This window comes from Ctenopharyngodon idella, chromosome 21, assembly GCF_019924925.1.
Source record: "Ctenopharyngodon idella isolate HZGC_01 chromosome 21, HZGC01, whole genome shotgun sequence".
NCBI classification, from domain to species: domain Eukaryota; kingdom Metazoa; phylum Chordata; class Actinopteri; order Cypriniformes; family Xenocyprididae; genus Ctenopharyngodon; species Ctenopharyngodon idella.
Window position 1 is genome coordinate 1,377,056 of NC_067240.1, and position 16,566 is coordinate 1,393,621.

The 16,566-nt window shown below is 36.1% G+C and overlaps 1 protein-coding gene across 2 annotated transcripts; it reads left to right on the forward strand.

The window, feature by feature from the left end:
* The first annotated feature begins 1,580 nt into the window (after positions 1-1,580).
* fech (ferrochelatase) lies at positions 1,581-16,006 on the forward strand. 2 transcript variants are annotated; one of them, XR_007927132.1, is made up of 12 exons: positions 1,581-1,817; positions 3,414-3,528; positions 3,941-4,060; positions 4,141-4,289; positions 5,875-6,009; positions 7,486-7,592; positions 7,700-7,798; positions 7,885-7,992; positions 9,341-9,505; positions 12,326-12,385; positions 12,518-12,728; positions 13,964-16,006. XR_007927132.1 is itself a non-coding variant. In XM_051877649.1 (11 exons), exons 1-11 carry the CDS (start codon positions 1,781-1,783, stop codon positions 12,650-12,652), a joined length of 1,230 nt encoding a protein of 409 aa, XP_051733609.1. In that variant the 5' UTR covers positions 1,581-1,780; the 3' UTR covers positions 12,653-16,006. The 2 variants fall into 2 exon arrangements, 1 of the variants encoding a protein (XP_051733609.1); XM_051877649.1 differs by having other exon boundaries at positions 12,518-16,006.
* The last annotated feature ends 560 nt before the right edge of the window (positions 16,007-16,566 follow it).

Consider the following 16,566-nt stretch of genomic DNA (forward strand, 5'->3'; position numbering starts at 1 on the left):
TCATTTTCAACACTCCATTTATTCTGCATTTCAGTCAAGTGTGAGCTCGCGATACCGTTTTCCCTTTGCGCTTCACTTTTCTGTGCATTTCCCTTCATGGCACTGTTTTGACATGGGGGTGGAGTCAAGAAACTGGGGCGTGTTCAGCGGACCTGGCCACGCCTCCCTCCAAGTGACGCCATCTGCTCGAGACGCAGATCAGCACAGACGAAGGCAACATCGCTGAGAGGCATGTGATTGGATCGTTTCGTTGTACTCACACTTTTACTAACATTAAAATGTTTATGGTTTCGTTTTGTTAACTAAATGTGTATTACTAGTGTTTGCTTAAAACAAATTTAAACTGTTAACCCGCGGGAGGACGCCGGCAAACTCTGTTTACATTAGTTCAAAGTTACAGAATGTAATTAACTTGACAGACTATCAGTAAAAAGACGCAAGCTTAAATTTTTTAAGCTTACAAGGAAAACATGCCTCAGCGATGTTGCCTTCGTCTGTGCTGATCCGCGTCTCAAGCAGATGGCGTCACTTGGAGGGAGGCGTGGCCAGGTCCGCTGAACACGCCCCAGTTTCTTGACTCCACCCCATGTAAAAACTGACATGAAGTGAAACGCACTTTAGGGAAAATGGTATCTCAAGCTCACACTTATGTTTTCTCTCAATATTTTCTTTTTCTTTTGTGATTCTCTATTTTTGTTTGCAAAACTTTTTTCTTTCTTTTTTTGCAATACTCTTTTCAAAACTATATGGCATGATTTTGACTCCACAAGTAACGCTCTGTTTAGTTCCTGTCTCTATGAAGCCCCTCCTTCTGAAAAGCACAATGTGCTCTGATTGGTCTGCTGGAGCAGTGTGTTGTGATTGGTCAAAGCGCTTCCAGTGTGTTTGGGGAAATGTCCCGCCCCTTACCATAACCGCCAGTTTCAACACACTACTAAATTTAACTGAACCGATTTTAATTGTTAATTACAAACCGAATAACAAAACAAAAAATGTGTTGGTTTGGTAAAGTAATTGAGAAAACAGTTTATATTTTATGGCTTGTTGTAGTAGAACCGGTTACAACAGGAAATACCTGCTAAAAAAACAGCTGCAATATCTTTGCTTTTCACTTCCTTGTAATTAAAAAAGCAGTCAAAACCTAGATCAGGAAAAACAAGTGATGTGAGAGGAATAAATATGGAGGCCATAACCTGCATAAATAAATAAATAAATGTAAATGTAGCAAATAAAATAAATGAAGGAATAAAAATAGTACAAGAATAAATTCAGGCCTAAATTTAATTAAACATTCATTGTATTTATTTTAACATGTCATGTAGTCCTTTATTTACGTATTATTTATTTATTTACGCATGTTTGAGCTTCCATAATTAAAATATATGGCATTTCACGCTAAAAACAGAAACATGCTGGACTCTGTGATCATGATGCAGTTTTGATATCATACAGATGTCTAACATGGCTTGTATGGACTGGTAAAGTTTGTTTTTGTTCTGTTTGATTCGTGCAAATGAAGCTAAAAGCTAATTTTACACAAACACACGTCACTCCTGTCCTGACGTGCTGACGTACGGGAGGGTGTGTACGCGGGGGCGGGGCGAGCGTGCGTGCGTCATCACGCCGTGATAACAGTGACACCGATCAGCAGCTCTATATCGGAATTTCAGCGCTTTAGAGAGACAGAAGAGAGAAGTAAGCGCTCTAAATCTGCAGTTTAATCACTTCTCTGTTTTCTGCCGTTGGAATACGAGGAGACTTTACAACAGAGCGGTAAATAATGGCGGTTTTGGGAGGCGCGTGCCGGCTCATGCAGCGTAAGTGTGTTTATGAATCTAAATACACACATGACATTCATTCATTGAGATGATTATATAATCATGTATGTAATTAATCATGCAGAATGAACAGTATGAGGGCTGAAATATGCTGTGTTTATGTCAGCTCTGTTCATGAAGGTTAAAGTGTCTCCGTGACTTTCCTCTGTTTTCTACCTGCAGTTTTTCACCTCTTCACTGAATATTCGCACAGATAGCGCCTGTATTTTCACATCTGCATTAAAGAGTGTAACGTGAAATGAGTGCATGAGGTTCACACGCGCGAATCGTCAACTAAAACCACGAATTAAAGTTTCCGTGGCGTTAAACATTATGTTACACAACACGCGCTTTCACAACTTGCGTAACTGCGCCAACAGCGACTACAAGCGGCCGCGCGGCGCTACTGCAGCGCTTTGAAACTAGACGCATGTAAATATTATATGCTTTTATGTATTTCTTTATTACATCATACATGCCACGGGTGTTATGTTTAGTCCTAAAGAATATAGACTAAATTAGATGTAATATTATATGATCGTACTAATCGTGATATGCTGTTAAAATAACATAATGAATAATGAATGTAATAATTAAAATTTAAATAATGGTATAATGAACATAAAAAATAATATAATGACTTAACTAGCATTGAAAATATTATCAAAATGCAAAATATATATATTTTTTTTTTCCCCCATAATTTTGATCTGCAAAACCATGTTTAATATGCATTTGTTGTAAATAATGCAAAAAAAAAAAATCAGGCCTAAATATACTTAAAAATTCACTGTTTGTTGTATCAATTTATTTATTTATGCAGTTTTGAGACTCCATAATTAAAAATATGACATTTCACACTAAAAAAAGACTTAATGCTGCATCTATTTTAAATGAATAAAACGGCTGCTTTAATTCTGCACTGGGCATCAAATGAAATACAGACTCATAATCAGTAATTATGTAGTTTTGATATCATACAGATTTTTAACAAGGCTTGGGAGGATTTGTAAAGTGTGCACAATGCAAAAATTAATTCATTCACTATATGCAAAATATATATTTTTTATTTCCCCCCATGACTTTGGTCTCCAAAATCATGTTTAAAGTACGTTTGTTGTTTAAAAAAAAAAAAAAAAAGTAATGAAAAAAAATTCAGGCCTAAATAAAATAGACTGTATTTGTTTTATCAAGTCATATATTCCTTCATTTATTTTCATATTATGTATGTATTTATTCATGCAGTTTTGAGCCTTCATAATTTAAAAAAGTATGACATTTCACACTAAAAAAGACTATTAATGCTGCGACTATTTTAAATGAACTATAAAAGCTTTAATTCTGCACTGGGCATCAAATCAAATAAAGACTCATAATCATTATGTAGTTTTGATATCATACAGATTTTTTAACAAGGCTTGTGTGGATTGTTAAAGTTTGTCTTTGTGCGCATTGCAAAAAATTAATTCATTTACTTATTGTTTGAAATTTGAAATGCAAAACCATATTTAATGTGCATTTGCTCTTGTCCTGCATCTGTTTCCTCCACCATTTGTGACTGCAGGATAATGTTTCCTCATGTTGTGTGTTTGTCAGTGGTCAGACGCAGTCCCTCCGTGAGTTTGTGCACGAGCGCGTTTCTCAGACGACAGTCGACGGCCGCAGCAGCTGCATTTGCCAGTTCACCCACTCCGGAGACTCAAGAGAACAGGTACAATTAAACACTCACTTCCTCAACGCCTGCTGGGAAATCACATGATCACACATGCTCAAAAACAAAACTTAAACAAACAACATATGGTTAAACCATCTATTACTGATGCTTTGGAGCAGTAGAGCCAAAGTCCCTTTCAGGCAAGTCATTTCACTCAGTGGCCATCTTTGAAACGCCTCTCATTCTGTCTTAAGGGGAGAACTTTTTTCTGTAGCAATTGAAAACTTCACCTCCTCCTTTGCTGCATGTACATGCGGTGTGCCTCAGGGCTCCGTCTTGGGCCCTGTTTAGTTCTCCTCAGGGCTCCGTCTTGGGCCCTGTTTTGTTCTCCTCAGGGCTCCGTCTTAGGCCCTGTTTAGTTCTCACTCTATCTCCTTCCATTAGTCAAAACCATTCATTTCATCTGCAGAAAACCCAAAACAGGGATTCTGATGTTGAACATGGGCGGCCCGGAGAAACTCGAAGACGTGCATGATTTTCTCTTGCGGCTCTTCATGGACACAGACCTCATGCAACTTCCTGTGCAAAAGTAAGACTCAAAAAATTGTTGAAGAGAAAAGTCGCATCTTTTAGACCTTCTCAAATACGTCCGTTTTGTGTCTGTTGCAGTAAACTCGGCCCTTTCATTGCCAAAAGACGCACACCAAAGATCCAAGAGCAGTACAGCAAGATCGGAGGAGGGTCTCCCATCAAAGCCTGGACCACCATGCAGGGGGAAGGAATGGTCAAACTCCTTGACGAAATGTGTCCAGAGACAGGTGAGAGCGCAGGGTTGACCTTTAAATGCATATGTAATACACTCTTAAACATAAAGGTTCCAAGATGGAGTTCTCACAGCGATTCCGTAGAACAATCATTTTGGTTCCTTTCAGTGAGCAATTCTTAAAATAACCATTTTTTCTTAGTTCTAAGAACATTTTGATAACCGGATAATTAATAACCTTTTGTGCAATTTAAAGGTTCTAAGGATGTTAAAAGGTCTTCATGAACACCAATAAAGAACCTTTATTTTTAAGAGTTTAATAGAAATATTTAAAAATTATATTTTACACAGTATTCATATTCAACAGTATGAATTGTCTTTATAAATGGAAACATACAGCTTCTGTTTGTGAGGTCTGTGCCATATAAAATATCAAAGCAAGGTTCGAGGTTCAAATTCTAATGCTCATACTGACAGACTGTCTGATGGTGCCTTTTTGTAACGGATCATAAAATAATCAGAGCCGAACAGACAAACTGTCATCTTTGTTGAAAAGATAGGCAGTCAGTGTTGAGTGCTGATATGAGAGTGTGTGTGAGAATGATAGATGAACCTCAGAGGAGTGTCTCACACACACACACACCTCTGATAAACTCATGAATGACTTCAGTTTGTCGTGAACAGATAAGATTTAGTTGTGATCCACAGTAACCTGCTCATGAAATATCTGCTGTAATGTCATCCCAAAACATCATGTGTTCAAGTAAACTAATAAATTACTCTCAATGTACAGTAAAATAGCTGTATAAAATAAATTACAATAAAAATAAGAAATAACTATAAAATAATCCTTTAGAAAAATTAATTAATATTAAATAAAAAAAAACAAGAGAGTAGCTATCAACAAATGTAATAAAAATGCTTGAATACTTGAATTTCACTCCAAAACATCATGTGTTCAAATAAACAAATAAATGAATGAACAAATAATATGAACTCTCAGTTCATAGTAAAATATTGGAATAGTATAATAATAATAATAAATAGTATGATAATAACAAATAAATCTGATAATATCAGCAAAAGAGATTAAAATATTAATTGTGCAAAACGGGATTATTATTGTTGACTAAAACTATTAAAACATTTCTAATAATTGAAATAAAGCTGAAATAAAATAATATATAAATATTAGTTGAAAAATGTAAACTAAACGAAAAGCCTTGGCAATAAACTGAAATAAGTTTAAGTTGAAGCACTGAAATAATTTAGTTTTTATTCATTTCCAATTAATAAACTAAAACTAAAACAAATGAAACCTAAATAGCAATATTTAAAAATAAATAAATAAAATTACAAAAGCACAATTTAAAAGTTAAACTAAAATGAATATGAAAACTAAACATATAAATTAAAAATATTAATAAAACTAGTAACACTGGTGCAAAATAAAAAAGTAATATATAATGGAGTAAAAACTGCAGTATAATCTAAGCAACTAGCAATCAAGTTTAACAAAAAGCAACAAAGTACAAAAAACGACAAACTGAAGATGAAATGTGCCAGAGATAATTAATGTGTGTGATAAAATGTGACAGAGATAATTAATGTTAATCGTCTGTCTCTGTGTGTTTGTGTAGCTCCTCATAAGTTTTATATCGGTTTCCGGTACGTTCATCCTCTGACTGAGGAAGCCATCGAGCAGATGGAGAAGGATGAAGTCGAGAGAGCCGTGGCCTTTACACAGTACCCACAATACAGCTGCTCCACCACAGGTGACACTCGCATACAGCAGTGTTTATCTTGATGAGTTTAAGCATTTAAAATAGTTAGGGCTAGATTAATAAACACCGCAAATTAACAATCCCATAAAAGCCCAGATGGGAGTGGATAGTTCTGCGGCTGTTCTACTGACAGTGTGTAAATTAAAGGCGCAGTAAGCGATTTCTGAGAAACGCTGTTGAAAGTAGATCAGACTGAGCAGCACAACACACTTGTAGCCAATCAGCAGTAGGGGGCGTGTCCACTCATGATGGGGGAGGAGAGAGAGCGAGCCAGTCAGCAGTAGGGGGCGTGTCCACTCATGATGGGTGAGGAGAGTGAGCCAGTCAGCAGTAGGGGGCGTGTCCACTCATGATGGGTGAGGAGAGTGAGCCAATCAGCAGTAGGGGGCGTGTCCACTCATGATGGGTGAGGAGAGAGAGCGAGCCAATCAGCAGTAGGGGGCGTGTCCACTCATGATGGGTGAGGAGAGCGAGCCAATCAGCAGTAGGGGGCGTGTCCACTCATGATGGGTGAGGAGAGCGAGCCAATCAGCAGTAGGGAGCATGTCCACTCATGATAGGTGAGGAGAGTGAGCCAATCAGCAGTAGGGGTGTGTCCACTCATGGTGGGGGAGGAGAGAGAGCGAGCCAATCAGCAGTAGGGGGCGTGTCCACTCATGGTGGGGGATTAGAGAGAGCGAGCCAATCAGCAGTAGGGGGCGTGTCCACTCATGATGGGGGAGGAGAGAGAACGAGCCAATCAGCGGTAGGGGGCATGTCCACTCATGATGGATGAGGATAGTGAGCTAATCAGCAGTAGGGGGCGTGTCCACTCATGATGGGGGATTAGAGAGAGCGGTAGGGGCGTGTCCACTCATGATGGGGGAGAAGAGAGAGAGAGAGAGAGAGACAATCAGTAGTTAGGGGGCTTGTTCGAAATGTTCGAAAGCACACAGTCCCTCCAGCGGGAGTTCTTCTCTATATCAGTGTCAGTGTTTCTGAACTCCCTGAAACGCCTCCATTTGTAGTCTTGAGTTTTCTTCACAATATTCCTCATTTAAATAATTCATACGCAGAATAAAGGGGTGGGGCCTGGTTGAGTTAGTTAGTAGTGTGTTGAAACTAGTGGTTATGGTAAGGGGTGGGACTTTTCCCAAACATGCTTGAAGTGCTTGACCAATCACAACACACTGCTCCAGCTGACCAATCAGAGCACATTGTGATTTTCAGAAGGAGGGGCTTCATAGAGACAGGAACTAAACAGAGCGTTACTGACAGACTGGGAAGAGAGGAGCTGCAACAATGGAGAATACAATCAACACTCAATCTAGTGTAGCCCAAAAACAACATCAAGATTTTGAACAAGAACATAATGGTCTTTTTAAATACTGATAGTAAATTTGACCCTTAGGTTTTGTAATTGCTACATGTTTCATAAAATCATCTTTCTGATGCATCTGAAGTGTGATCTGTGAATGTGTGTGACAGGCAGCAGTCTGAACGCTATATACAGATACTACAGCAACCGCACTGACAGGCCAAAGATGCGCTGGAGTGTGATTGACAGGTGGCCGACACACCCTCTACTGGTTGAGGTAACATATGCACACACTGTAAAAAATCTTTTTTAATCTTAGTAAACTATTCCTGTTATGTAACGTCTCTAGCTGCGATTAAAGGTGATGTTTGTGGTTTCTTTCAGTGTTTTGCTGAACACGTTCGTAACGAGCTGGAGAAGTTTCCTCCGGAGAAGAGAGATGACGTGGTGATTCTGTTCTCGGCTCACTCGCTGCCGCTCTCTGTGAGTCACACTGAATGTCTGATGCGTTCGTTTGTTGTTTAGAATAAAAACTAATAAAGTGTGTGTGTGTGTGTGTGTGTGTTTAGGTGGTGAACAGGGGCGATCCGTACCCACAGGAGGTTGGCGCTACAGTTCAGAGGGTGATGGACCGGTTAGGCCACTGTAACCCCTACAGACTCGTCTGGCAGTCAAAGGTCACGATCGCTTCATGTCAATAGCTATGTTTCCATCCGAAGTTGTGAATTTAACTTGGAATATCGCAACAAACAATAAAGCAGCATTTCCATCCTATGTGTTCAAGACAAAATCGTCACTTCTGGAGAAGTTAGATTTTATGCTCATCCTTGCGATTTCATCCAGCATTTATATCTCAAAATGTGCATAAAATGTAAGGAAATATACAGTTGCAGCTGATTGAATTGGCTTCTGCATTTCACTTCAGAAACAGAAAAAAAAAAATTCAAAATGCAAAGATTTTAACTCTAACATGACCTGTTGAGACACACATCCAGATATTATTAAACCTCATGTAATGATTGTTTTTCAGGGGTGTAAATAGTAATATTTTTTTAATATTATTTTGGGCGATCTCTACTTTATTCTAGTACTCTACTTGTACTTTTACTTGGTTACGTTTCTGAACTCCCTACAATTTTATTTTCTGACTTGAAAAGGTCTCGTTACATTTTTGCAGATTATTTTCGGTAACACTTTATTTTAAGGTGACGTAGTTACACATTACTGCATGTTCTTACTATAGTAATAACAGTATTATTATGCATAATTACAAGTATATAACCCTAAACCAAACCCTAACATTAACTCTATAGTATGGACATGTAGTTAATTAATATTACACAGTACTTATTTGAGTAATTACAATATAATTACGTCACTGTAAAATAAAGTGTAACCTTATTTTCTTCATCATTTTTTGTTTTCCCTCTTCAACCCAAAGATATTTTGTCTGTCTGACAAAATATTTTTTAAGAAGATGATTCAGAGTCATAAAAAATTTATTTTTTAAATACTTAGTCACACTTTTTTATTTTCATTCAAGTATGTTTTTGGTACTTAAGTGAAAATAACAAGTATGTTTCAGATAAAGTCAGTAAATTGAGTAAACTTTTCACTCAGTATCTGTTCCCCTGGTGTTTTTTCTTGTAATGATTTCGATACTGTAGTTTTAGACCAGCTGATAAACAGAGGCATCTAGTGGTCATTTGCTGTAACTGCACTAACATTCTTAATGAGTCTTAGAATAGAGCTGAGTATTGAAGCCCATTTCTGCCACATCAGAAATAAAATCATGCTTTGGTAAATCTTAATTATGATAGTTGAAATTGACATAAAAACTCAGTCTTTTTAAATCATAATTTCGACATACTATGTTATAATTTCAATTTAGTATGTCTTTTTTTTTGTGGCATAATTATTATTTATAAAAGCATAATTTTTTTCTTATGTGGTGGAGATGGGCTTCCATAGCTGAGCTCTGCGTGTGAAGGTGATGTGAATTGTGTCCCTTCTGGGCTCCTGTAGGTGGGGCCGATGGCGTGGCTGGGGCCGCAGACTGATGAGGTCATCAAGGGCCTGTGTCAGCGCGGGAAGAAGAATCTCCTGCTGGTGCCCATCGCTTTCACCAGCGACCACATCGAAACTCTGCACGAACTCGACATCGAGTACTCACAGATCCTCGGAGAAGAGGTGAGAGTGTGTGTGTGTGTGTGTGTGTGTGTGTGTGAGAATTTCAGTGAAGTTTTTGACAGTTTCAGTGAAGCTCCTTATAATTTAAAGTAGTCAACAGCCAAGCTACATGTAACATGCTACATATAAATTTAAGAGTAATACTATTTGTATTATTATTATTATTAGTAGTAGTAGTAGTAGTAGTAGATATATATATATATATATATATAATGTGTTATATATGTTAATACATGTATGTATAAATATATATGTATGATGCTTTTATATATATATATATATATATATATATATATTTTTTTTTTTTTTTTTTTCATATTGTATTAAACATTTAAAGTAATATTTTATACTTGCACAATATTTTTTCTTAATAATAATAATAATATGTATAATATATTTATTATATATGTATGTATATCGTTGTTATATTATAATTTAGAGTAATACTATGTATATTAATAGTAATTATACTTAATATTAATAATGTTCTTATTATTAATAACAATTATATTTATATATGTATAATATATTACTATTATAATATATTGCTATTATATAATATACTACTTATATAATACTAATATATTATTAGTAGTAGTAATACAATAATAAAATGTATTTATATCATTCTATTGTAAATATTTTTCATATTGTATAATAAGAATGAACAGATACAACTAGAAAACCTAGAATACACAACTTAAACACCTCATTTATCTGACGGTAGTATTTATACTTTATATACGGTAATGATGACCAGCAGTATTTAAAGGGATAGTTCACCCAAAAATGAAAATTATTCCACGATTTACTCACCTTCAAGCCATCCTAGGTGTATACGACTATCTTATTTCAGACGAACACAATCAGAGTTATATTAAAAAATATTCTGGCTCTTCCAAACTTTATAATGGGAGTGAATGGTAATATTACATTTTGAAGCCCAAAAAAAGCACATCCATCCATCATAAAAATAATCCATACAACTCCACTGGGTTAATAAAGACCTTCTGAAGTGAAGCCATGGCTTTTTGTAGGAAAAATATCCATGTTTACAACTATATAAACTATAATAACCAGTGTATAATAACCACTAGAAAAAAAAACATGCTTTGTCACGGTACACTGGTACCTTTTACAGTAGCTTGTAACTTCAAAATCTCCTCAATCATGAGAACAGCTGATCTACCTTCACTCTCCACCTACTCTAGTACTGAACTACTGAAGGTTAGTTGATTCCCGTCACTGTAGCGTCTGTTATTAACCGTGAGCTGAGCTGATCTTTGACCCTTCACCTCTGCACTCATATCTGAGACTCATCGACCACCGCTGCAGTTCTGAAGAGTCCGAGGGTGAAGATGAGCGTGTTTCCCAGACTCATGCGGTGCAGTCGGTGCGTTTGCCCTCCGGCTACAGCATTAGTGTGTGATCGATCTGTCGCCCTCATCCGTCCGTCTGCAGCAGGAGACCGATCCCATCCGATCAGGAGATTCCCTCCTCTCTGATCTTCTGGATCTGTGCCGCTTCACGCCGGCTCTCCGTGTAGATGTGGGATTTACTGTGTGATCATCAGGACTTGATTTATTTTACAGTGTCCTTGTTACACAAGTTACATGTACTTACTGTAGTTATAAAAGTAAATTATGCACAACGACATGCAACTAAACGTAAACCAAACCCTAACCGTATAGTAAGTACACTTACTAAATTAAATACACTACCGTTCAAAAGTTTGGGGTCAGTTTTAATTTTTCTGAAAGAAATTAATACTTCTATTTATGACACATTAAATTGATCAAAAGTGACAGTAAAGACATTTATAATATTACAAAAGTTTTTTAATTTCAAATAAATGCTGTTCATTTGAACTTTCTATTCATCAAAGAATCCTGAAAAATCAAATGTATGATGTTTCCACAAAAATATGAACTGTTTTCAACATTGATAATAGTCAGAAATGTTTCTTGAGCAGCAAATCATCATATTAGAATGATTTCTGAAGGATCATGTGACACTGAAGACTGGAGTAATGATGCTGAAAATTCAGCTTTGATCACAGGAATAAATTACACTTTACTATATATTCACATAGAAAACAGATATTTTACATTGTAATAATATTTCACAATTTTACTGTATATATATATATATATATATATATATATATATATATATATATACATATATATTATATATATACAGTATATATACTGTAAATATTTTGATCAAATAAATTCAGCCTTGATGAGCAGAAGAGACTTTCAAAAACATTAAAAACCCCAAAATTTTGAAAAGTAGTGTATAATTACACTGTAACAAGGATACCTTAAAATAATATGCAACTTTGGACTGTGATATTATTTGTTAATATGGCATAAAATGTAAAATGTGGGTTTGTGTGCACATTTTGAGCAATAATGTCACCAGGGTTATTATTAACTAAAACAAAAACTATAAGAAATCATTTTCATTACTTGAAATAAAATAAACATTAACTGAAATCAAATCAAATAAACAAACTTTATTTAAAAATGCATTTTTATTTAAAAAATATATAAAAGTATATAGACATTTAAAAATAAAAACGAATCAAATTACTTTAAAATGAAAATAAAAACAAAAATTCAAAGCATTAACAACTTATCAATAATACAAAAGTAACACTGAAATATATATATTTTTTCCATCAACACGACCTTCATTTTGTCATTATGAAAAGAAAAGCCATTATTACATTTTCATTCAAAAGTCTCTGTCTCTGTACATGTACAGTAATGCAGATGTAGTGACGTGAATGTTGACCGAGTCATGTGTTTTCAGTGTGGAGTGGAGAACATCAGACGAGCAGAATCTCTGAATGGAAATCCACTGTTCTTCAGGGTAAGAGCGTCTCTACAGCAGCACACGTGATCATTTCATATAAAATCAATATTTATACTGTTTAGTTTTGAATGTAATTAAGAGATAATGAGAAAAAGTACTTTAAAAAGTCTCTCTCTGTCTGTCTCTCAGGCGTTGGCTGATCTGGTTCAGTCCCATCTGAAGTCCAACGAGCCGTGTTCCCGCCAGCTCACCCTCCGCTGTCCGCTGTGCGTCAACCCCACCTGCGGTCAGACCAAGGCCTTTTTCGCCAGCCAGAAACCCTGACCTCTGACCTCTCGGCAGCCGTGTCATCATTCCCCTCTCACCGATTGGAAGGACCGGACCGAGGCGGCGGCTCTAGGTTAGCTTGAACCCGTGCGGGTCGGAGAGGAGGTTGTCGGGGAAGCCGGACCGTGACAATTGAAGATAAATGCACTAATCCCGGCATTCATTCCAGCTGAAACCTCTTCGCCTTTTTGTTTTTCTTACTTGGTCTTTCTGTCCAGTTTTTTTTTTTTTTCCTAGCATGTGATCATGTCTTCCCTTAAACAACTAAATGCAGTCCGAAAAAAATGCAAAAACAGTCAGCGTGGAACAAATTAACCAGTTTTTCAGTGTAAACACAAAACAAAACATGGTGCTAAAACTGTGTGTGCATCAGATCGTCCTCAGAGGAATAGTTCACATTCATTCATGTGCTTTCAAACCTGCGTGATTTCATTTCTTCTGTGGAGATATTGAGCTCCAAAAACCATTAAAGCATCATATGACTGAATGTAGTTGAATATATTGCACAAGTCATGTGAATGACATCAAGTTTTTGAAATTAAACATTTTTTAAAAAGTGTGCATATATGTTTTTTGTTAGGTATCATATTTGATACTTTTATGGCTCATATAGTCTGATATAATGAGAAAAAATAGCTCGGTTTCATTCAGAGCAAAAATATGTAATTTGGTGCAGATGCTGATATTAAATCCACAGTGCGTCGCAGTTTGTTGCGTATGGGGCTGAATAGCCGCAGACCAGTCGGGGTGCTCATGCTGACCCCTGTCCACCGTACAATTACTGTATACTAAAAGGCCCAATTTTAAAGTACTTTTTCCACATTATCTCTTAATTTTATAGGATTAAACGTCTTCACAGAAGAATGAAAGTCACACGGGTTTGAAAGGTGATGACAGAAGTTCATTCCTTTGATAAACTCCCGCTGCGCAGCGCCTCCCATCTGAAACCGCAGTGGAAGCGTCTCTGACCTTCGACCCATGCGGTTGCCCTCTCATTGCAGGGTCGCTCGTGCCTACGCTTCATAACGCTACTCTGGCGATCCGTCGCTCCACTCAGAGCCTTCGATATCTCGTGCCTTTAACGATCCGAAGAGTAAACGCAGTTTCATGGTTATTTATCAGCGTGTGGATGGTTAGAGTAGAAACCGCTTCTGTTGGTGTGTTTTTAAAATGCCTTTAGCTTCTTTTGCCATGGAGTCACATGATCTAGAAGTGTTAGCATGTCTTCCATTTCCTGTAACAGGTCCCTTGTTGTTTATGGTCATTTCCTGTTCTCTCTCTCTCTGTCATGGTCTGTTCTTTTCATAGGTGAATCTCAAGAAAACATCCACGCCATTTTTCACCTCAAAATGTGTATGTATGTGTGTGTGTATATATATACTTAAAAATTATATATAATTTGCATATATAAATAATATAAGTGTGTGTGTGTGTGTGTGTGTGTGTGTGTCTGAGGGCTGCAGGATCCTCCTGGTAATTGAAAAGTGTAACGCTGCAGCAGCGGCTCTGTGACCTCTAATTGAGAGGAGCATTGATTTCTGCAGGGAGAGAGAGAGAGAGAGAGAGAGAGAGAGAGAGAGAGAGATGGAGAAACAGGGGGATGATGGAGCAGAGAGGAGAAATGAAGCAGTGAGTGATTCTGTAGGGAGAGAGACTGATCAGATGGACGATTGGAAAGGACAGATGTGGTGAAAGACAGACACAGAGAGAGAGAGAAGGCAGTGGGGAACGAGAAATTACATTTCTTCTCCATGGACCTTTCTTACCCCACAAATCTTTGTTTTTGGTCATTCTGCACAGATGTACAGTTGAGTCCAAAAGACTGAGAGAAATGCTTTTTAATTTGATTTATTTGTTTGCTTGTTTTTTTTGTAATCAAAAAAATGTACTTTGAAACCCGTACATCAATTGAAAATGTATGTAAATATAATGATAATAATTTATCATTCTAATTATTATTTGAGATGATCAAAGAGCATCTTGAGCTTCAGTGAAAATAATAAAATGGCCGTCAGTACAGAGTCACATGATCAGTAATTTGTGTGAATGTATATAATCCAGGTTTAAATGAGATGTTTTGGACTCTGCTGTACACTGGATTTCTGTTTCTCTTCTGTTTCTTCCATCATAAGGATGTTTTTGTGGCCTGTCCTCACTCACGTGTTTCTAACTTTGCCTTATTACATTAGCAAATATGCATATTTTGAGAAGTAAAACGTCAGCACTTTGTCTTCGTTCTCTCTCTATACTTTAAGATTTTAGTGGATAATGTAGTGGTTATTAACTTGTTACCAGTGTTTTTTGTTTTTTCAGAATAAAAATTAAATCTGCATTAAATTATTTGTAAGAAGCACCTGCCCCACATCAACCCTGATGACTCTCTGAGGCGTGATTGTTTCCAGCATATGTTGGTGTTTATTAATTAAGATTTAGATGGTAAAATGCTGTTTATTTACACTTAGTACAGGTTTAATCTTTCTTTAATGATCATTTCATCACACTGGATAAGGCTACAACACATATATAGACTGATTTTGATCATAACTTCCACCAGATTTTACTCTGGATTCAGCTGCAGAAACGCACAACATATGTCTCGCTGCTGTTTGATGTCTGATCGCTTCATTTCGTCCAAAAAAAAATCAGAAGTAAAAAAATAAAGAAAATTACATTTTACTACTTTATTAGGTTTAGGTTCATTAAAATATTTAGGATTGTGATGTTATTGTCATGACAGTAAAGCACAATTCCCCCAAATTCGTAAACACCTGATTTATTATTCAGATTGTCAGGATGCATCATATTAGTATTTGTTGCACTCAAAATGTGTTTGATTATCATGAAAGCAATGTCACAATGCAAAATATGCTTCATTTCTTAATTTTGGGGTGAGATGTAACCCAGACATGTTCTTTGTGAAATTCTGAAATTGCTTGTTTTCATGTTCATCTTCCTTACGAATCGCTCTGGTCTAATTTTACACTGAAAATACTGAATCTGTAGAATCTTTATTATTTAATAACGGAGTGAAATCAGGAAAACACTTCATCATCTGCTCTATTCGGAGAGAAAACACAGATATAAATGCTTCCAAACAAGACTTACCCAGAAGCCTCTGTCTCAGCGTCGAAGTTCATTTTAACAGGTTTTCTCTGCACCGTTCATGTAGTTGTTGTGTAATAATTGTATCATCATATTCAAGAGTTGGCGGTCTTTCTGATTTATGTGATCTGTAGTTTTATTAAACATGTAGTTACACTGAAAGCAGAGCTGAATGAATCGTGTACATATCTCAGAGGGTCAGAGATGTGAATCTGTTTATTGGAAATAAATTTATTTGTTGCAAATTCATCAGTTTAAAGTGTCTTTTCTTTTGGAAACCAGGGTTGTTATTCTTAAACTTAAACTAAAACCATAAATAAAAAAATATTTAAAAAAAAAAAAAAAATTACTTATTTTATTTCAGCTAGTTGCCAACATTATGCTTAACTTGATGTATTAAAACAACTAAAACGAAATCTGAAATAAAAAATATTTTAAAAATAATGTAGACAAAAATCAACAAAATGACAAAAACCTATTTGGAAAATACACAAAACTAATAAAAAAAAAAAACAATTTTTAAAGCTATAATAGTGTCAAATACATTCATGTGCAAAATCATTATTGTTGACAACAGAATACTTAATATTGCTTATTAATTCACCACTGCAAAATACTGAAAAGAAAGTGCATCAGTATTATCAGCAATATTATTTGTGGTTTTTAATGGATAAGAAGGAGGAATTGGTTTAATTGAGTTTGCATGAGAGGAATATTTTTTAACTAGTCAGAAATTCATAATCATGGTAATTCTGATTGAAGAATGCAACAGAATTTTTTTTTTTTTTTGCTGGTTTTTATTCATCCTC